General features: G+C 42.4%; 2 protein-coding genes across 2 annotated transcripts; both read left to right on the forward strand.

The window, feature by feature from the left end:
- Positions 1-277: 277 nt before the first annotated feature.
- Positions 278-9,184, forward strand: LOC134511937 (histamine H3 receptor-like). The gene is made up of 3 exons (XM_063326736.1): positions 278-1,440; positions 4,574-4,740; positions 8,157-9,184. Exons 1-3 carry the CDS (start codon positions 1,152-1,154, stop codon positions 8,949-8,951), a joined length of 1,251 nt encoding a protein of 416 aa, XP_063182806.1. The 5' UTR covers positions 278-1,151; the 3' UTR covers positions 8,952-9,184.
- LOC134511938 (histamine H3 receptor-like) lies at positions 8,681-21,957 on the forward strand. The gene is made up of 4 exons (XM_063326737.1): positions 8,681-8,692; positions 14,290-14,745; positions 17,349-17,515; positions 19,244-21,957. Exons 2-4 carry the CDS (start codon positions 14,457-14,459, stop codon positions 20,027-20,029), a joined length of 1,242 nt encoding a protein of 413 aa, XP_063182807.1. The 5' UTR covers positions 8,681-8,692; positions 14,290-14,456; the 3' UTR covers positions 20,030-21,957.
- Positions 21,958-23,026: the final 1,069 nt, after the last annotated feature.

A 23,026-nucleotide genomic window follows, 5' to 3' on the forward strand; every position in this document is an offset into this window, starting at 1 on the left:
CGAAATAAAGCTTAAAGCAGTAATGGACAGGCATGCTGTGAAGATATTTGTATGGATGATAAAGTTTTGCATTTTTTGTACTGCTGCCATTCAAACATTTAGTAAAAGCACTTGGCAAATGCTAATGAATTTGTTCCCACAACAGAAGCATAGACATGACAGCCAACATTTTTCAAATTTAAGTATCTAAAATTAGACACCAAAGTGTTTTTAAAATCCATAATAAAAATGATTGAATTTTTACAACTGCGGAATACTCACAGCTCTCTGCAAGTGGCTTCATTACTCATACAAAATATAAGCGCTTGTGGAAGACACAACGATTTCTCCCACCAGCATGGAAAGAAAAGCCTAGTCCTATTAAAGCTAATTGCCAAGCTCTCATTCATGTTCAGGGAGTCAGTAATTTTGTTCCTTGGTTCTGGGTTGGCAGCAGCTGATGCTGTGTCACTGGGGCTCCCGCTAATAGTTTTGAAACTGATTTCAGTGGAAGTTTTGCAACCCTGATCTCTGAGGGTTGGACCTTTACTGGTTAACTGCTCTGGTAAGAAATTGTGTATATGCTTATTTACAGCATGTCCGTTTTCAGCCCTTTCAGGATTCACAGAAAGAGAAAGAGGAACAGCAACAGCAACAACAAAGCTGACCATGCCTTTGGTCAACAAAAAGGTATAATGCAATAGAGAAGGACCACAGACTTGCTGAATTGACAATAATGCTAGATAAACAGGGATGAAATTACAAAGTAGTTTAAATTCTCATAAGGATTGGTACCCAAGATTAAGGAACAACTTCCAGAAAAAGATGATGTCCGTAATGCTAACAAGCATAGCGCTTCTGCAAGGGAGGGAACGAGGGAGGGAGGAAAGCAAGAGATAATTCTCAAATCAGCCCTCCCGACCTCCACAGATAAGCATCAGGTTGCATAAAGAACAACTTGCATTTTAAAATAAGAGCTTGAAAAAACTACGTATTTCTTACTGGTATATTATAGAGATAAACATGGTTTCAGATGCATTGGTATTTATTAAAACTACAAAATCTTAGGAAAACTATCTAGCATCAGAATCTTTTAATTTTTGTTTATTGGATTTTTGGCCCATCCTGTTTATAATCCTTATGAATCTCAACCTTTTGGATAACTCTGCCAGATGCGATTTTTTTCCCAGACTGAACTGACCTGGATAAGCGACATGGACAACAGCACTGCCGAAACTCCGCGTGTGGCTGGAGCATTTAATGAGACTTTCTCCACACAGTCACCGAGCTCCGGGTTTTCACTGGGCGTGTTGGTGCTGCTGGCCTTCCTCATGGTGTTGCTAGCTCTGGTCACCATCCTCGGGAACGTCTTGGTGATCCTTGCTTTCATCATGGACAGAAACCTCAGGCATCGGAGTAACTATTACTTTCTCAATCTCGCCATTTCTGACTTTGCAGTGGGTAAGTCGCAGCCGTGGAGGCGCGTACTGTTTGTTTCCTAGGAATCTTAGGAGAAGCGAGGGGGCTTTCTGTTGGTGGGTGGTTTCTTCTGAGGGAACTATTTCCCAGCTGTGTCTCTAGGGGAAGGGTAAGGAATGGTGGAAACTGCATTGTGTCCTAGCAGCCTCCTGTTTTTCTGAAATACATTATCATAAGAAGTGGATCCTTTGCCAGGTTAACAGCTAATGTTTAATGTTATGGCCATAAAAATACTAGCGTGTGTGAATCTGTGTGGAATAACAAAGAATGGGAGTTGTTTGTGAAGAGTCTTGACTAAAGTCTAGATAGTCAAATCGAATAGAGCATATATTATCTGGCAGACCTTGCATGCACAGTTGTTATCTTCTTTTTCAATCTACTGTCACACAATACAGATAATCACCTGATGTTTGCAACTAAAATAGTGATGAATAGTATTTTTAAACATTTTGCTGTACATCCTCTACCTAGAGTCGTACCTTAGGAATATGTGTCTATATAGGTAAATAAAAATAACAAATCAAACAGTTTCTAAGAAGTTTGATGCTATACATATATATTTATACATAGAGACACATTTTATTTTGAAACTTATACTGAGAAAAAGTACAATTACAATGCTAGTGTAATGTGCCATGGGAGATTGACATATCGCAGTGTTCTGTGAAGTGTTAAATTATTGATTATGCAGAAAGGTGGTTTTAAACGGGTGTGGCTATTTCATGAAATCTATATACTGTCTTGTCACATCACAACAAAATCTTTTAAAACTGTTTTTATTGTACTTTTCTGCCTACACACTTAAAAAGGATACTGAAAGAACAGACGAACATCTTCTTAAAATTTATTGCCAGTGTCATAAGTTCTGTTAGGGGCACAGCTTCTGATATCTGATCTTGGTGATGTCCAGGTTCCCCTCTGTAACGTTTTGATCCTTTCCCCCATACGCTTCATGTCTTCTTCAGCTTATAACTGCCTTATTGTGCTGCAGAGCTCTGGCTGCCTGCTGTCTGGCTACAGTACACAGGAAAAAACCAGCAGTGAACAGAAAACCAGTGGACAGAGTGGTGTTCTGTCATCTGGCTCACCATTTAGCACCATATTGAACAAATACCAGCATCTAGCTGAGAAGTACGAAGTAAATAATGTCCCCTGTCAAACAAGGAAGTAAATCTTACTTGGCTTTACCGAACTTCCATAAATTTTATGATCTTATGTTACCCTGAATGTCTGGTTTTTTCATTCTAAATTTGGTTAAAAGCTTTGCATACTTTAGAGTCAATTTGATTTGTATTTCTGTAGCTACATAATTTAGATTCAGGGTATACCTAAATCATCCTTAATTTCTGCTTGATCCTAATTGCTAAAAGCACACACTGCTTGCAGAGCCCTCTGCTTATTCTTTTAATATATTTAATCTATCTTATTTTGACCTTCAACAACTTTTGCTTTATCTCTGTGCTTCTGGACCTATAGCTGGATTTGAGTAGAGATGTCTTGATTCTTAGTAGAGGGAGAATAACAGAAGTTGTAAGATTTTTTAGTGAAATGGAAACTCTTAAGATACTCTTCAGTACCTGTTACAGGAGCACGCATCATTATGAAGTAAATTTAAATTTGAAATAATACCCCCTCCCCCCCAGCCCTGGTGAATGTTAAAATCTATAATACAATGTTTTGCTCAAAAGAGCAAGTGTTAGTTGCTCTGTAGGTGCAGTGATTCCATTTCACTGCGGCACTGATGCTGTTCACTGCATTTCTGCGACACAGCAAACTGCACCGTCAGCTCTTCAGCCTCACAAGGCTGCTTTGTGACTGTGTGAGTAGTGTGGTCACCTAGAAATTCATTATTGGCACTTTCACAACATTTGGATTTAACAGCCCAAATTGAGATAGCCATGGGTGTGGGTCACTCATGTACGTTCCCACCGCTTAGTGTGTTCCCATAGATAACACTATCAGCTCATCACTGAAAAGTGGTTTTGATCAAGAATTACGATGAAAAGAAATGTTAGTCTGGGTGTACTGTCCTGGTTTCGGCTGGGATAGAGTTAATTTTCTTCCTAGTAGCTGGTATAGTGCTATGTTTTGGACATCGGATAAGAATAATGTTGATAGCATGCTGATGTTTTAGTTATTGCTAAGCAGTGTTTACACTAAGTCAAGGACTTTTCAGCTTCTCGTACTGCCTTGCCAGTAAGAAGACTGAGGGTACACAAGAAGTTGGGAGGGGACGCAGTCGGGACAGCTGACCCCAACTGACCAAAGGGATATTCCATACCACATGATGTCACGCTCAGTATATAAACAAGTGGGAAAGCTGTCCGGGGACGGCTGCTCGGGAGCTGACTGGGCATCGGTTGGTGGGTGGTGAGCGATTACATTGTGCATCACTTGTTTTGTATATTCTTTTATCATCATCATCATTATTATTATTATCTCTTTCTTTTCCCTGCTATTAAACCATCTTTATCTCAACCCATAAATTTTACTTCTTTTTTTCTGATTCTCTCCCCCCTCCCACTGGGGGCGGGGAGTGAGCGAACGGCTGTGTGGTGTTTGGCTGCCTGCTGGGTTAAACCACAATGGTGTGCTTAATTAACTGTGCAGCTTTCGCCAGTTTGATCGTATAGTTTTAAAGATTAGTCTGAAATTCATAATGTAGTTCTATAAAAGTTACTTCTGGAGCACTTTTGGACGCTTTTGCCTCTAAGAGGATAGGAGCATGGCAATTAGATAATTTATTGTAGAAAACAGTTAGTAAATTACACTGGGGGGGAAAGATGTTTTTTGCTTGTTTGTTTTAATTTCAGTAGTTAATAGTGTTTACTTCAGTAGGTAAAAAAGTTGGCCGCTCCTTCCTTTAGCAGGTGATATAAACAGAAGTTATAATGATACATGACCAACACGATACACCTTGCGGAAAGGTGTTAATTATGTTACTGGTGCCTAGTTTGTAATAAAGTGCTCATTGGTTGCATGAGAATGCGAAGCCTTCCATGTGGCAATTCCAGTCAGTGTCGTGCTTTTATCAGATGCCGCAGAAGTGTTTCTATGCTTCCACGGGCGCTGCCTGCAGTGCTGATTGACATGTGCGTTTGGTTTGTTTCCATAGGTGCATTCTGTATGCCTTTGTACATCCCTTACGCCCTGACAGGGATGTGGCACTTCGGAAGAGGCCTGTGCAAGCTCTGGCTAGTTATGGACTATCTCGTGTGCACAGCTTCAGTGTTTAGCATCGCCCTTATCAGCTACGACCGTTTCCTGTCAGTTACTAAAGCTGTAAGAAGAACATTTCTAATTATTTCTTTATATATATCAAGATTCCTATAAAACTCAGAGTGTTCATGATTAACACTAGAATCTAAACAGTCCTTCATTATTGTACCATTTTTATCCGGGAAATGTTAGTGCTTCAATGTTACATTGGGATTTAGAGATAGGACAATGCCTTGCCTATGATTTCAGTGCTTCCCTCCTGCCACCTGGATTAGAAACTATTTAGTTACACTACAGAGCAGGTGGGAAGGTCAAGATAGGAAAGGGGCAGCAGGAGTGTGGAGAGCTTGGGCTTTGGTCATTAGAAGAGTGGTAATGAAAACTAGGTTGAGTCAAGGATGTGCTTAGGCTTGGGATAAATTTTAAAATGAGAAGAAGGTATGGAGATGTGGGAAGGACTGACTGAAGATCAGATGAGGATCTGCGTTACCACAGGGGGTGATTGACATGTGCTTCCAACAAGCAGTTGGGTGAAAACTAATCCCTTGAAGCAAAAAGAGGAAGGAATCACAATATGTGGAGAGGTAAGAGGTGTTTCTTGAATATTATCGTTCTTCTCCTTCAGAAGGTACCTGAGGAATCCAGTGGTAAATATTATCATTCACCATTTCTAAGCTCTACCTGGTGTTTGGTCCAGATGGAAGATCATAGAATCATAGAATGTGTTGGGTTGGAAGGGACCTCTAAAGGTCATCTATTCCAACCCCCCTGCAGTAAGCAGGGACAGATGAGATTGCTCAGGGCCTCATCAAGCCTGGCCTTGAATGTCTCCAGGGATGGGGCCTCCACCACCTCTCTGGGCAACCTGTTCCAGTGTCTCACCACCCTCATTATAAAGAACTTCTTCCTAATGTGTAATCTAAACCTACCCTGCTCTAGTTTAAAACCATTGCCCCTCATCCTATGGCTACATGCCCTTGCAAACAGCCCCTCCCCAGCTTTCCTGTAGGCCCCCTTTAGGTACTGGAAGGCTGCTCTAAGGTCTCCCTGGAGCCTTCTCTTCTCCAGGCTGAACAACCCCACCTCTCTCAGCCTGTCTTCATAGGAGAGGTGCTCCAGCCCTTTGATCATCTTCGTGGCCCTCCTCTGGACCCCTCTGGATGATCAACATCCTTTGCATTTGATGAGTCTGCTAGCTCGAGTGACATGGGCTGCATTAGATTGGGAGACTCTCATTTGGGAAGGGCTGATACAATGCCTAATCTCTTTCTCTTCTTCCCCAGTGTTGTGGTTTTAGGATTGATTGTTTCTGCCTTTTTTTTTTTTCTAAAGCTGAACAATAAAGTATGAAAATCCCTGTATTTAAGAAATTGTAATATTGAAAAATATTAATGAAGTTGCAGAGCTCAGAATGTGAGAAATGTAAATTAAAAAGGCCCCTGCAACCGAACTGAGCTGCGTGTTCTTACACACTGTTGATGGTCTTTGTTTACTTGATCACATTCTGTTTTTCTTCTTTAGGTAATTAGGATGGAGTGAGTCCAGGAGGGTGTAACATTAGGGCTGTTATCCCAAGAAAAGATGTCATGCTTCCTCATGGACTTGGGATCCACTTCTGCCTCTGCTGCAAACTTAGCTTGTGGCCAGGGGCAAGTCATCTCAGATTTAACTTTTTGTGAAGCTGTGCTGAGCTTCCTGTTTTCTGCCTACTAAATTGAGGTACTTGTGGTATTGCAAAGGACTGCAAATTCATTATTGCAGAACTGGAGGTGTGCTCGGAGCCGATGTCATAGAATCATAGAACAGTTTGAGTTGGAAGGGACCTTAAAGATCATCTAGTTCCAAGCCCCCTGCCATGGGCAGGGACACCTCCCACTAGACCAGGCTGCTCAAAGCCCCATCCAGCCTGACCTTGAACACCACCAGGGATGGGGCAGCCACAACTTCTCTGGGAAACCTGTTCCAGTGCCTCACCACCCTCACAGGAAAGGATTTCTTCCTAATATCTCATCTAAATCTCCCCTCTTTCAGTTTAAAATCATTACCCCTTGACCTATTGCTCCACTCCCTGATCAAGAGTCCCTCCCCATCTTTCCTGTAGGCCCCCTTTAGGTACTGGAAGGGGGTCTAAGGTCTCCCTGGAGCCTTCTCTTCTCCAGGCTGAACAACCCCAACTCTCTCAGCCTGTCCTCATAGGAGAGAGGCTCCAGCCCTCTGATCATCTTTGTGGCCCTCCTCTGGACTCTCCGTTGAGATGACTCCCCAGTTGATGATATTTCTAATCCCCACAGCACCTCAAAGTTATCCAGGTCACAGGAGCAAACATCTTTGTGCACCAGCCTTGAGGATCCCAGGAAGACCAGATATCCCTAAGGACCTGATCTACTTTAAGATGTAGAGGAGTCTGAATCTTCAGGCTGCAGATGTTTAAAATAGAGAATCTAAAATAACATGTGTAACACCGCACTGCTGCTCTGTTACTCACTGGTAAAGTAGGGACAATGCCCCTCCTGTCATATGCTGCGAAGATACCATTCATTAATGTTTTTGTAGCATGCAGGTGCTATGCTAATGAACAGCATAGGAAGCTGATGAGGAAGGTAGTAGTTCTGGGTCTTGAGTAAAGCCTGAGATGACAAATGTTGAACAGTATGGTGGAAATAAAATTGTCCAGCTTCTTATTAATTGATCATCTTGTACTCCCAAAGACGCAGGGGACCAAGAACTAGAAGTATGTATTGTACGTAATAACTGGGCTATTACAAGGGCAGTTTTAACTCTTCTAACTTTGGATGACATGATTTTAATTCTTATATTTTTCTCAAAGGTAGATATTTAGGGCTAGAGAATAAAATAAATTGACGCCGTCTGGGTAGACATAAACCCATCAAGATTTGCAGTAATGCAATGAGCTGTTTACAAGGTAAAGTGAGTGTTAAAACAGAATGTTTCAATAGAGTAAGGGATGTTAAAGCATATGTGTGGCACAGATTTTTCTGCTACAGCAAGAGGGAAACAGTATTAAAAATTACATTGTCTAGCATTCGCAGTCGCACATGGCAATCTGTCCAATTCAGAAGGCTTCTACTTCTGCCTGTGCCCAAAGGAAGTCCCACAGCTGCTTTCACTCTCCTCTGAGCCTGGGCATTTCATGAATCATAAACTGATTCCTTACTGCTACCGTACTGTGGTGGTGATGAAAACAAGGCATGTTCTTTCACACCTGGAAGCCAAATGGTGGTTTAGCCATCGTAATTTCAGCTCTTCTCCAATCCCAAGTATTAAAATAAATCACAGAGCTACAGTATTTTATGAGCAAGTCTAAGAGAGTTTTTCAGGACCTTATATAAGTGAAGATATGCTAGGTGTCTGGGGAATTACAGAAGAAATGTTATATTTGACTTGCTTGCTCATGGGTTTTTTGACATAATTGTTACAAAATTTTATCTGAATACATGACATCTCCTTTTCCTTCACAGGTGTCTTACAGAGCCCAGCAGGGAATAACGTCCAACCCTGTCATCAAGATGGTGGCCATCTGGGTCTTTGCCTTCCTCCTCTACTGCCCGGCAATCATCTTTTGGGAGCATGTGGCTGGACACAGCGTGGTACCGGCAGATCAGTGCTACGCTGAGTTCTTCCACAACTGGTACTTCCTCCTTTGTGCATCCACCCTGGAGTTCTTTGTGCCGCTGCTCTCAGTGACCTACTTCAACGTGCACATCTTCCACAACATCCGGAGGCGCCAGCGGCTCGGCAGCACGCAGGACTGCGAGCCTCCAAAGAGTGACAGCCTGTCCTGGAGATTTTGCTTCTTGCCAAGGCCAGGAACATCATCAACTCCGTCGGAAGCAGAGGACAGTGTTTCATCATTAACAAGGTCGTGGAGACCAGCAGTCATGGCTAACTGCCCACCTCCACCACAAATGAGTCCCACCGCTCTCAAAAGGGACTTCTCTGTTTCTTTCCGTTCAAGGACCGGGTCAAAACTGCAGCAGGACAAGAAAATTGCAAGGTCACTTGCCATAATTGTATGTGTGTTTGCCATTTGCTGGGCCCCGTACACTTTACTAATGATTATTCGTGGGGCCTGCAAAGGAAAGTGCATCCATAACTCCTGGTATGAAATAACTTTTTGGCTTTTGTGGATCAATTCATCTTTGAACCCGTTTCTTTACCCTCTCTGTCATATGAGGTTTCGAATGGCTTTTATGAAAATATTATGTCCCAAAATGTTTGCAACATTGAGATCACGTAACACACCTTCTCTTTAGAGAGTTAAAATAAATGACTTGCAGATAAGGTTCCTCTCTTATTTAGCGCTATTTTTTTTGTATGTATCTTCAACAGAAATAGAGCAAAAACTTTTTTTTACTAATGACATTGGTTAAGAGTGCAGCAGAGGTAGGTATTTGCTCTGATTCTGCTGGTTTTCAGGATCTTATTTTTGTTTTTGCTGGTGTGATGCCAGGTTAAACACCACCTAGTGCACTGAAAGGAATACCAAGTTTTGATGGATGTGCTTCTTGGTTTGTGGGTTTGAGGTACTTTTGTATTTCCTGGTTGTTTTTTTTTTTTTAATTTTTTTATTTTTTATATAGAGCCGGTACTATGAAAGAACTCTTTTCTAGATACCTCCATAGAGGTTCATTGGAGGGAGAGACCTGTTTGTGTGTGCATTGAGTTAAACTATGTCCTATTTGTGAACCTAAAGCTATCAGTGAAGGAGCAGTTCTGCTACATTTTTGAAAGGTTGTACAAATACTCACAGGAGCAGTATCATTTCATTTTAAAAACTATTGTGGAGGAAAGATAGTATGATGGTGCCCTGTAGTTGTTATAATTCCCACAGTGAGCAATATGCAAGTGAATGGGCTGCCTAATCCGGCATATCTGTCCTTTTCTAATTTTAATATTGCCCATACTATATGTTGCAGGTCACAGTACACATAAGTTAGTAGTTGTGGATGATTTTCAGAGAAAGAAAGCTTCCATGGTAATGGAATTTTGAAATTGATTATCAAAATTGTCACAGGCGTTAATGGTTGTTACTCTTTTCACCAGCGCTGTCTTTTCTCCTGACAGTGTCTGCCTCTTTGGTTGCACTTAAATGATATTTAGTGCCAGGTTTGTGCACTATTTGATTACCTAAAAGATAGGCCAGGCTTGGGCACATGATCACATTCCTTTTGAATTAGCAGAGCAAGCGATACAAAGTTCATGCTGGATTTATGATTTTGGCTGGCTGGGCGAGAATGGACAATACCCTCTCGGGTGTAAAGCTTTGCAAGTGCAAAATTATTCCATCAAAATGTCTGGGACAAATTTGAACCGACAGAGTGCTTTTTATACTAGATCAGTTCTTTGTGTCCCGTTGCTGTGACATTATATGGATTTTCTCTGCCACTGAATCAGTATCAAACAGAGGTTTGAAAGCTGACAGAGAGGTGTCTTAAGCAGCTGTTAATAAATAAAGCAGTTGAATATGCAGTGCTGAAAGGAGTGAGTAGATGGGGAGAAGGCAATGGAGCTTGATTATAACCCATTCCATGTGCCAAACTTTCTTACCTTGTGTTGGGTGTTGCAGCTCACCCAGAAGGCTTTCACAGGTGGGTAAGTGAGAGTCACTGGTTAATTTTTTTCTCCTCTCCTTTTATATAAGTTTCTTTCCTCTTTGTATATAGATATATAAATGTATAAAATATGAAAAGAGAAATCTGATACACAGATCAATGAAGACCAATAGTCAATTTAAATAGTATTTTTTATCTAATTTGAAATGGGTTGTAGAAGCGTTGCAAAAGCAGAGTGGTCCTTTGCAAGCACAGTTCAAATGCATGTAAGCAGCTTAATCATCGCACAAAAGCTGGTGGCTTTGAGGAGCTAAAATGCTCCAAGTGTTCAAAGGTATGGAACTGAAGACTTCGCTTGCCAGTTTTCACATGATTATCTTTCACCGTTCATTCTCATTATGCTTCATTGCCTCACGTGGGTGGTGTTATGGATTGTGAGCCTAATTGCTAAGAGAGGTACAGCCTCAGGGGGAGGTCATTTTGCACTGTCACGAGCTAAGGCGCTGGCATAGATGTATTTGAGTTGTCTGCTTTTCTATTCCTTTGCTTTTAGTGTAGAAAAAGTTTGCATTTTGTGGTTAAAGAATGTGTTGTTTGCTTTGGAAAAATGGCCTCCAAAAGTATTGACTAGGTAAACCCTATCGACATTTTGCAGTCCTGGAAAACTAGAGTGTGTCAGGGAGCACAACGTGCAGCAGATCTGAAACCACACAGAGCAGTGAAGCTACTAGTGATCAATGTTTTTGATGTTCTGTGTTACACACACAGCATTCAAACTGTTTTCTCACACCACTCCTCCATATTTGAAGAATTTATTGTATGTTTCTAATGGTTGAAAATTTTGCTTGGTGCTCCCAGGGTAATTCAGGCACTTCGTTGCTGTGCTCACAGCACTAAAGCTGTCTTGGTCAAGGCGTTCTCTTGGGAGGTCTTCTCCTCCCTATATATGTAAGATGCTTATTCAGCATTTGTTCTTGGGCCTGCCTTTCGTGCACTGACACAAATGGACTTTGCTTGCCAAAGTGATTTCTAAGCCAAGTCTCTCTCTGCACTCACTCATCCATTCCACCTTTTCATGCCCTTGCATTTTCTTCTGTCTTTGCAGATGTCCAGTAGCTCTTGTAAATACGTGGTGACAGTAGGCCTATGACTCTGTGAGTTTCAACTTAAACCACAACAAAGTTGCGTTTTAAGGTCTTAAAAAAACAACCTCTCAGGTCTTAAAAAAAAAGCAAATAAAACATAAATGTTGGAAGACATTGTGTTGTCTTCTGTTTGTTTGTTTGTTTCTGGTATGAGTATTTAACCCTAATGATTCTCCTAATCTCTGTCTCCTTTATGTTAGGCTACGGTTTTTCCTCCACAGGAAGGAAGGAAGGAAGGAAGGACTGACCACATAGATTTCTCCCTCAGCCCCGTGAAGGACTATGATTAAAACTTCAACATTTTATTTTATTCCCTAATTTTTAAAAGCAAATAGCTACTCTCCTTTTGTCTGCTAATCCAGTCATTTTGTCAAAGAAGACAACCAAGTTGCTCAGGCATGATTTACCCTTGATAAACCCATGCTGACTCTTCCCAGACACACTTTTCTCCCTCAAGTTCTCAGAAATGCCTTCCATGAGGACTTGCTCTATTATTTTCCCAGGGACCAAAGAGAGACTGACTTTTTGTCCTTGTGGCACCATTTGCAGATCAGTGCAACATTTGCCTTTCTTCAGTCATTGGGAACCTCCCCTCATGTCCATGACCTTTCAAAGAGAATAGAAAGTGGCCTTGCAAGGATGGTAGCTGGTTCACTCAGCAGCCTTGGGTGTAGGCCATCAGGTCCCACGGACTCTTATGGACCAAGTCCTCTCAAGTAATCCCTGTCTTATTCTCACCTGCTCCTGCCAGGTCTCCTCCTTGAACTCGTTCACTAAACACGGAGGAGAGGGAGACCTGGCTAGTGAAGACTGAAGCAAAGAAAGCATTGGGTACCTCAGCCTTATCCACATCTGCTGTCGCTAGATCACCGGCCCCATTCAGCAACAGACCTATATATTTCTTATTCAGCATTTTACTATTAATGGGGTGTTTGAAGTTCTTCATGTTGTCTTTGATGTCCCCTACAGGCATCAATTCTAGATGAGCTTTGGTTTCCCCAACATCATGCTTTTGTGGCAGGCAACATTTCTAAATTCCTCCTTTATAGCCTGTCCCTGCTTCAAACTCCTCCATGCTGCCTTTTTGCATTGTAGCTTCCCTGGTTAGCCAGTCTCCTGATACCTCTACTTGTTTTCTCCACAATTGGGATGGGCTTTTCGTGTGCATGGATGCTGCTGTCCTTAAAGGCCTGCAGGTTTCCTGAGCACATTGTCACTTCAGGTCTGCCTCCCATGGGATGCCACCTACCACTTTCCTGAATAAACCAAAGTATGCTTACCTGACATCCAGAGTCTCTACTCTGTCACTCTCCTTCCTCACCACCTTTAAGATCTTGAACTTCATTGCGTCATGGTCACTGCAGCCAAAGCTGCCATTGATTACACATCCTTAACCAGCTCCTGTTTACTAGTGAAGAGCTGATCTAGCTCTGTGTCACTCCCATTGGCCCATTTGGTACTTGTATCAAAAAGTTGTCCCTGACACCCTCCAGGGGTCTTGTTGACTGCTTGTACCTGCTGTCTTGCCCTTCTGGCAGATGTCATGAAGTCCTACACAAGAAACAGGGGCTGTGAGCCAGAGGCTTCCTTGATTTGCTTAATGAAGACTTCATCAACTCCCTTATCCTGCTTGGGGTGGTTTGCAACACACTCCCACCACTGTGTCATCCGTGTTGCTGGCCTCTCCTCCAACCCTGACCCACAAATTTGCAACCAGACTGTCTACCCCGTAGAAGGGCTCCATACATTCAACCTGCTCCTGCGTGTGGCGGGCAATCCTTGCTCCTCAGCTTCCCTGCCTGTCTTTCCTGACAAGCTTGTCTCTGCCCGTTGCAGGTCTCCAGTTGCCCGAGCTGCCCCACCACTGCTGTTACTCCAACAGCCTGGTGGCTTTGTGGCTGCACAGGAAGCTCTGGTTCCTCCTGTGTGTTGGAGGAACAAAGGCCCCAGGCTGTATTTGCACACGTGCACCTGGGGCAGGTGTCCGTTTGCCACGTTTTATCATTCCCAAAGTCTCTTCCATTCCTGTTGCCCTACACCTTTTGCTTTAATTGCTCCTTACAATATATTTCCCTTTGTTCCCCAAGACAGGACCAGGGCACCGCACTTCTCCTCCCCACATCTTGTCCACCCTCTCTTTCCTTGTTTATTGCCCTACATCTTCTCAAGCACCCAGCATTGTGGCCACAGTCTGAAAAGCTGGTGTCACGGAGTGCTTTGGGGCTGATGAGCTGCAGACATGAGTCACAGCCACGGCCTGCCCACCTCTGTGCACCCTTACCAAGATAAACGAAACTGTGATGAGGAAGGGCTATGCCTTCTCACACCTGCAGAGGGCCAAGGGTTTGGCATTGTGTGGACTGGGAGTTTACCTGGAATTACTTGGGAAGTGGAGGATTAGATGGGCCAGGCTTATAAATCCTCCAAAGTCCAGGTATTTCGTTTGCTGTGCCCAGGGCTAGACTTGCTTCTAATTAGGATGAGCTGAAAAGGTATTAGTGATACTTCTGCTATATATAACTGAACTTTAAATGCTCTGTAACCGGCAGCATAAAGAAATATACATCTCTGTTCTTAATGGTACCATTTAGGAAGTGGTGGAGCAGCAAGCGCAACAGTGCCTGCATTTTACTGTGAGAGAAATAGAATTGTAATAATGTAGATCCTGTTGACCACTGGGGAAGTGAAAATGAGATCTGTTTTTAGCTTCAGCAGAATTCAATGTGTAAAAACGCTTACACAATGCTAATATGCAAACTGCTTGACTGTGAAAAGGGTTGTTTTCAGACTAACTTTTCTGATCTCAGTAGATAAGGATCAGCATTCAGGAGAGAAAGAGATGATTTGTTTTAAAGTGTGCATTTACCGCTGCTTATGAGGTGTCTTTTTTATAGATTTTGTTTTCAGGCCAATAGGTGCATTCAGATCAAGGAATGTGAGAGACTCCAGGCCTTGAAGACTTGTGATCCGTTACACTGATATTGTGAATTTTTTTGGATGTGTCAGTATTCAGTCCATCCTTCTAACAGACTTGTCTCAACCTTTTGGATAACTCTGCCAGATGCGATTTTTTTCCCAGACTGAACTGACCTGGATACGCGACATGGACAACAGCACTGCCGAAACTCCGCGTGTGGCTGGAGCATTTAATGAGACTTTCTCCACACAGTCGCCGAGCTCCGAGTTTTCACAGGGCGTGTTGGTGCTGCTGGCCTTCCTCATGGTGTTGCTAGCTCTGGTCACCATCCTCGGGAACGTCTTGGTGATCCTTGCTTTCATCATGGACAGAAGCCTCAGGCATCGGAGTAACTATTACTTTCTCAATCTCGCCATTTCTGACTTTGCAGTGGGTAAGTCGCAGCCGTGGAGGCACGTACTGTTTGTTTCCTAGGAATCTTAGGAGAAGCGAGGGGGCTTTCTGTTGGTGGGTGGTTTCTTCTGAGGGAACTATTTCCCAGCTGTATCTCTAGGGGAAGGGTAAGGAATGGTGGAAACTGCATTAAGCATTTTAGCAGCCTGTTATGTCTCAAAATATGTTATAATGAGAAATGCATCCTTTTTCCATATAAATACTTTCAATGTTGCTTCAGGAAAAAGGAGCAACTATTGTACATGAATACCAACTGAAAGAAAGTTGTTTGCTATTGTTTATGACTTCCCTTTCTTCCTCCTGAAAGATCACACACTTCAGAACATCCTCATATTTGACAGGGTAACTGTTTTCTTATACAGCTCTCTGTGGCACAGCCAGGTAAATTAATTAGTACTAATGACTTATGAGTGTGTTACACTTTACCACTATGACTTTTTTACTGGCTTCCACTCAATGCAGGCTGTAGATCAGATGGCTTTCCTGATGCCAGCAACAGCCTGCTGGCAACTTCCCATAGGTTTTTAGTCCCCTCTTCCCATAGTGTCATTGCAGAGGTCCAGGAGAGTTGGTCCCCGGAGGTGCCACGGATCCAGCCCTGGTGGGTGATGACAGGCGAGGAGGTGGGAGGCGTGAACGCCTGGTGCATCAGTCCCTCAGGGTTCAGGGCAGGGAAACAGCCCGTGCAGCACAGAAAGCCAGACAAAACCACGGTCCTGTGGAAGATGTTCCTGCAAACATCTTGACTTGAGGCTAGCGAGGAGGTATTTCTGCACACAAGTGCTCTCTCTTCGGGACAGTCACAGAGACCGATATTCACTAAACCGTGAGGAGGGAAATAGCACTCATCGACCTACTGCGCTTCTGGCAGTACCGTCCCTCCTACACGCTGCTCCTTTGTCAGTGCTGTGCAGCGAAGTGTGTGAGTTTAGCCTTTAAGATTTTTCCTTCATTTATGCCATTTATAATGGTTGATGCCTAATTCTGGGGCTCACCCCATGGGTTTGGAAACCAAACCATACGTGTGCTGGAGCCTTTGCTGTCCAGCTCCAGGCAGACAATTTGCTAGAGCTGCCATTTCATTGCTCAGGTCTTCTGCAAAATTCTGTTTCTCCTCATATCTTACAGTTTAAACAAGAGATTTAAATATCTGCCTTCTACATCAGTTCTTATTTGCGGCTGGTGCCTCATGAAATCTTAAATCAGCCAAGAGGAAATGATTGATATCGGTATTATGTTGGCCTATAGATCATGTCTCTAGGATCAGTCAGAAAATGCTTTATTTTCTGAAGCTGCTGTGGTATTTTTTTAATTTCTTAGAAGTCTGGAATCTTTCCAGGCGTATGACTCATGTCTTTTGCAACCTCTAATTATTAAAAATGAGAACAGCTTCAAATATAAATGCTTAGAACCTGGTTCTTGCGTCTGTATTTGTATCTATAGCTAAGAGCAGTCATTACTTTTTGACATGGTGCCAAACATTGATCCCGCTGAAGCTGATGAGAGCAGTAGCTGTCATCAAGAACTCTGAAAAATGAGTATTTTGTACAGAAGTGATGCTGCTTGTACTTAAGATATATGTTAAAGCAAGCCATCAGTATTCAAAGTGCTGTGTGCGTTTGCCTGTTGATAACAATCTGTCAGCTCATTGCCCGGAGGTTTATTGTCAGTGGGCCACATCAGCCTGGACACGTTCAAGTCTAGGATCTTGGTGGACATACTGAAAAAGAATAATCTGAAGAGTTTAAAATGGATCTTGAAGCTGCGTATAGTTTGATATTTGTCTCTAGTTGATCAGCGTTTTCAGGAATGTAGCATCAGACATTGCACCATGCTTTTGGAAGAATATTAGTGGTAAAATGAAGTTGCTGGCTTAAAAATAAAACACAAACATGACTTTCTTATAAAAGTACTTCAGTGGAAGGCCTTTTTGAGGAAAAAGCAAATGGAAGAAACCAAAAGATAGTTCTGGAGTTAATCTCAGCTGGAGAACCAGCACGAGTTTAAAACACATTTTTAAAGTGGGAGAGGGTTTCATACCTCTGCTGTGACTGCTCTGGTTTTGGTAGAAGAGGTTTCCAGGTGCCACTCAGACTGTCCAATATATTGCCTCTAGATTACAAATGCTAACTAATCTTAAATCAATAACAGACATTAGCAACATCTTTAGATGTGTTTGGGGGAAAACTCTAACACAGATAAAAGACTACAGGAGAAACAGTGATGAGGTTCCATGTCAGAATCCAACCACGGTGCATTTATGCTGCAGCACTGATTATATATCTTTAGAGACCGTAAGTTGGTTAGACTGCAGTTTTCTTCTTAAGCAGATCCTTCGTTGCTGATTTGCCCTGAGCTTGTTCCCAACAATCAGCATACCCAAATAGACTAACATCTAATACATACAAAGTCACCGTCGGATTTCATGAGAATGTAAGAATTTAGGTATATAAATTACACATTCACCTTTATAGATTTAGGGTTTTTTTGGCCAAACATCAGACTAGTGTCTCTCTCTGCTTCCAGGAGTACTGTTTGCAATCCGTATGAACCACGTGGTGTCCCTGTGGTTGCTTTCCATAGGTGCGTTCTGCATACCTATCTACATCCCTTACAGCCTGACGGGGAAATGGAACTTGGGAAGAGGCATCTGCAAGCTCTGGCTGGCTCTGGACTATCTCCTGTGCACAGCTTCAGTATTTAACATTGTTCTTATCAGCTATGACCGTTTCCTGTCAGTTACTAAAGCTGTAAGTACTCTGTTTATAACTTCTCTGATTTTGTCGCAAGATCGTTGGTGGATTATACTCTCCAACCTTCGCCATGTTGGTGAGTAGAAGCCCAAATTTAATCAAGATAATAGCCCTCAAAAATGTGCTGGCATGTGGAAATTATCAGGTATTTGCAGCTAGATGTGGTGAATACCCTGCATTTAGCATATTCCGGCCCAGAGCTGGTCAAACAGGACTTTTCTCACAATTTCTGCTGCAGGTTGCTCTTGTGCTTCTGTTTTAAGGAAAGCAAGCTGAGGGATGAAAAGGGTAGGGCAGGAGGCTGGTGAAAAGCAGGAAAGGAAAGAGGAAATTTGAAATAACCTGGATTTGGGTTTGGACCTAAAATCAGGCATGCGAGGAAAAGGCAGTGGGGCTAGGGTAGTGAGGTGAAGGACACTGGGGAGGATGTCTAGGCCTGAGACGTGGCCCCAAATGTTCCTGGAGAAGACTGGGAGCAAGAGCAAACAGGGAAGAGAGCGGGACAAAGGGCAGATTGCAGGGACTGCCTGCGGACATGCAGCGATAAACTCCTCTCGATGCCTGGGGCAGAATCCAAACTTCAGACGCACTCTATGTCTCTGCTCTCTGCAGAGCATCTTACCCACCATGCATGTCTTGGTTCCTGCTAAGGATGGAGACCAGAATTTCTCACTAGTCACTCTGTTAGCTCAAGTGGCAGGGAAACATCAAGGAGAGCTAAAGGTTCCAGCTCTTTCATGATGTATGAGAATGTCAACAGAATGCCATATGATAGAATTTCAGTTTTATTTTTGTCAATTATAATTAATTTTACATATTGTACTTGCCTTTTTATTACATTTTATTATTTTATGCTATTTTATTTTATTTAAAGGAAAAAATATGGTAAATCAAACACTAAAACGTTTTGCACATAAGAAGCATTACACTGGAAAGCCAAAGACTCAGCATTTACAAAGTGCAAAATTCACACCACCTGTGCAAATTTAATTAGGACCCATGGACATTTGTATGATGGTCTTTATTGAAATTAACTCATACTTTTTTTTTTTTTTTTTTTCCAATTGGAAAGCTAATCTCCCAGAATTACATACTCACCCTGTCACCCTGTGAAAGGGATGGAGCAGGATGTAAGCTACAAAATAACTGTCTGTTCTGCAACGTATAGTGGAAAATATGTACTGGCCCTGGAGGGGGGAGAAGGTTTCATCAGCTAAAGGCTGCATAGCAGAGCTGGAATCTCTCCTGCCTCCTCATGAAGTGTGCAATAAACAATTTTCTCAAAGATGGGTGTTAAATATATGTGCCACATATATTCTGTTGACCACTGTGATGCATAAAGTCCTATTAGCTTGTAAAATGCTGTAAAAAGCAGCACAGTTGTCAGTGAATGGGCGTCATGCTCTGAACAGCTATAAAATACTAATTACTCTGGCACTTCCGACCACAGATGTCTCAAAAAAGGCATACCAATTACTAGGTACTGATGGATGATCATGTTTCATCCATGGACCAGGACCCTAGCACAGTTACATTAACCTGTAGAGAGACACCCCTACGTTATGTCAACATCAATGAATTAAACACACTTGGGTGAGCTTCAGCTGATCAGCATGGCTGTAGCTCTAAATTACCAAGCACTCTGCTAAGTTCTTCTCCTGTTACTTCTATTTGTTCCAAACCCTGTCTTTACAGGAGTGACCTTTTTCTTTTTTTCCTTCACAGGTGTCTTACAGAGCCCAGCAGGGAATAACGTCCAACCCTGTCATCAAGATGGTGGCCATCTGGGTCTTTGCCTTCCTCCTCTACTGCCCGGCAATCATCTTTTGGGAGCATGTGGCTGGACACAGCGTGGTACCGGCAGATCAGTGCTACGCTGAGTTCTTCCACAACTGGTACTTCCTCCTTTGTGCATCCACCCTGGAGTTCTTTGTGCCGCTGCTCTCAGTGACCTACTTCAACGTGCACATCTTCCACAACATCCGGAGGCGCCAGCGGCTCGGCAGCACGCAGGACTGCGAGCCTCCAAAGAGTGACAGCCTGTCCTGGAGATTTTGCTTCTTGCTGAGGCTAGGAGTGGTTTCTCCTTCATTGGAAAGAGAGGACAGTGTTTCTTCCACCATGAGGCCAAAGAAAGACTCTTTGGCAGCTGAGAGCTCATCTCCATCCAGAAGCAGTTCTGTAACCCCAGCGAATGACTTCTCTGTTTCTTTCTGTACAAAGACCAGATCAAAACTGCAGCAGGACAAGAAAATAGCGAAGTCACTTGCCATAATTGTATGTGTGTTTGCCATTTGCTGGGCCCCATACACTTTACTAATGATTATTCGTGGGGCCTGCAAAGGAACTTGTGTTCACAACTCCTTGTATGAAATAACCTTTTGGCTTTTGTGGATCAATTCCTCTCTGAATCCATTTCTCTATCCTCTCTGTCATGATAAATTTCGAATGGCTTTCATGAAAATATTATGTCCCAAAAAGTTTGCAACATTGAGATCAGGCTCTTTTTAGAAGGAAAAAAAAAAAAAAAAGGCTCAAGAGCAGCTGGACGAGGGATGTACGTAGCTGCAGTTGAAAATTAGAATTAGTCTCTTCCAGGAGATTAGCCCAGTTAGAAAGCCTAGATAAGCTTTCCACAATGTATGTTGTCCTTCAGACAAACACACATGCCGAAAGTTTGTGTACTTTTTTCCAGCTATTTCAATTGGCCAGATAAAGCATATTGCCTCTGTCTGACTTCCCCTAGCAGTCTATCCACATCATCTTCATTCTGGTTGTTGAAGATACTATCTTCAATTGCAGTGCAGCATGTCTTTGTGTTCATGGATAGTATTAGTTAAAAATACAGTAAAGGTGGGTATTTGCCATAAGGTCGATAGTATTCTAAAGTTAGTATCTTCTCTATTCTGTTTCTTTTGAACAGTTTGTACTGCATTCAGAAGCATTTTTTTCCTTACCATAAAACATCCAGTTAAGTTATGACTTTAGTTGTCAGGCACATAGCAGGATTACTTCCATTCGCTAAGGATGTTCCAACATCAGTGGAACACAGGGACTACTTTTAAAAACTGAAGTGGTGTTCTTTGCAGAAGGGCATTAATCCGTCTACTTGCTCAGAGGCAGCAGTAGAGAATTTAGATGCGTTTATGTGCATCTCCAGCTATTCTTCAAGAAACAAGCCTTCTGTGGCTATAGTTTTGAGAGATCATAGAAAAAAATAGTATTTGTTCTTAGTCCATGAGGGAAAAAATATGCTGCTGCTGGCGCAGAGGAGAATGTGTGCAGCAGTCCGAGTGTCTCTAATGCTGCATAGCGCCCTCTGAATCCTTTTGTAACTCCGAGCGAAGCTCTAACTCGCACTGTGAAAAATGCTGGTCTTACAAGCCCTGCCCATTTCCAAATATGATGTAATGCACAGGGACCAACTCTACTCCACAGCAAAGAAAATCCCGATTCAGTTCAGCATCCCAGTGGGCAAGTACTTTGAATAATTGAGAAACAGGCTAAATGTGAATATTATATCTCATTTGTCCTCTTCTGTACTTCTGAGGCTGAGAGAGTTGGGGTTCCTCAGCCTGGAGAAGAGAAGGCTCCGGGGAGACTTTATAGCAGCCTTCCAGTACCTGAAGGGGGCCTACAGGATGGAGAGGGACTTTTTACAAGGGCATGTAGCGATAGGACGAAGGGTAATGGCTTCAAACTAGAAGAAGGTAGATTTAGACTAGATATTAGGACGAAATTTTTCACTGTGAGGGTGGTGAGGCACTGGAACAGGTTTCCCAGGGAAGTTGTGGATGCCCCATCCCTGGAAGTGTTCAAGGCCAGGCTGGATGGGGCTTTGAGCAGCCTGGTCTAGTGGGAGGTGTACCTGTCCACGGCAGGGTGTTGGAACTGGATGATCTTCAAGGTCCCTTCCAACCCAAACCATTCTATGATTCATGATTCTATTTCTGTTACAAGCCCTTTGTTGGAGGTTATGATAAATGGCTGAATTTCTTACACATGGTGTAAGGCTGCGTTTGGTTTGCTGCATGACACAGGAAAATGACCGACCTTGATGACTACCTATACTGTGCGTGGTGCCTTAGCTGAGACAGCATGGAGGTCATCTTCTCCAAACTGTTAAGGGTTATTTAGTTGCACAACTCTGGAATTACCAGGTACTAGATTCCTTACTAAATAAACAGGTGTAACTCTTTAAAATACAAATAGTTTCTTTTCATCACACTGTCAGTAAGTATAAGGCTAGCAAATTAATGGAAGAATAAATACTAAAGAAACGAGAGGGAGTGGATGTCTCTTTTTATCTTCCAATTTTATTTAGTGTATATTCATACAGTATATTCGTATATTTTACTGAACACTCATCTGAATGTTATCCTTCTGGTCTGAACTACCACTTAATCACAGTTATTTGGTTTGCTATACTATATGACAATTTAAACTCATCTACTTACACAAATTACACATGTATTCAGTAACGTAGGAAGTGCTGTCTCTCAAACATGAGCTGAGAACTGTAAGAGTCAATAGAAACTACTTCAAAGACCTGTTTTTGAGATAGAGCTTTGTTGAAGATGTTAACCATGGGATACAACAAATGAACTGAAAACAATGTAATGCAAAGAATGCATGAAAGTAGTAACGTAACTTTAAAAAAAAAAAACAACAAAACAACTTGAAAGGAATAATCCCAGTTTTGATATTTTTAGAGTTTTTTAAATGCTAGGAAACACTGAATGGCAGTCAGCCTTTTGGGAATAAACTTGCCCAAGATTCAGGTGTGAAGTGCTGAGGAAGAAGGGTCATTCTGATACATGCACGTGGAAACACGAATGCGAGTTCAGTGTCAGGAGAACAATGGCCAGGGACACAGCCCTTGTTTGTGTACTCACTTATAAAAAGCTGCATTATGACAAATACAGCAAGAAGATGTACTTCTGTTGACATCGTCTTCAGACAGATCAGGTGATTACCCAGCCCAGCCTGATCTTTTTCCACTGTCACACCCAGCTGTTGAAGTGAAAAGTTTATTCCTTCTACAGACTCTGGCCCATTACCATTTCCTTTGATTTTTTTTTTCTTTCTGTTACGTTTCTTTTTGAACTAACAGAGGCTAAAATGTAAATTTACAAAGACTATGGTGTAACTGAGATGTTTACAAAAGCATATTGGCTTTTCTACCTTCTCTCCAGCATTCTCTGAATACAGTTCTTGTTTGCTCTTTAGACTAGGTGTAATCTTTTTAGTTGATGCCTAAACAGCACTGGGCATTATAGGATCTTGGCCAATGCGTTGGGCTTGTAATTACTGCTAAAAGTCAACAGATAAATCCAAAGAGGTCAGAACACAAAACACAAGTGCCCACTACACCCATCTGTTTTCTTTAAGCACAGTGTGTACCAGTCTTTTACCCTGCAAAGCTTTTGTCATTCTTTTAAAATGCAACTCGTAAAGTCAGTAATGTCGAACATGGGCAAACAAATCCTTTTGTGTCAGCTTTAAAAG

This window comes from Chroicocephalus ridibundus, chromosome 2 (genome assembly GCF_963924245.1).
Source record: "Chroicocephalus ridibundus chromosome 2, bChrRid1.1, whole genome shotgun sequence".
In the NCBI taxonomy this organism is placed as follows: Eukaryota; Metazoa; Chordata; class Aves; order Charadriiformes; family Laridae; genus Chroicocephalus; species Chroicocephalus ridibundus.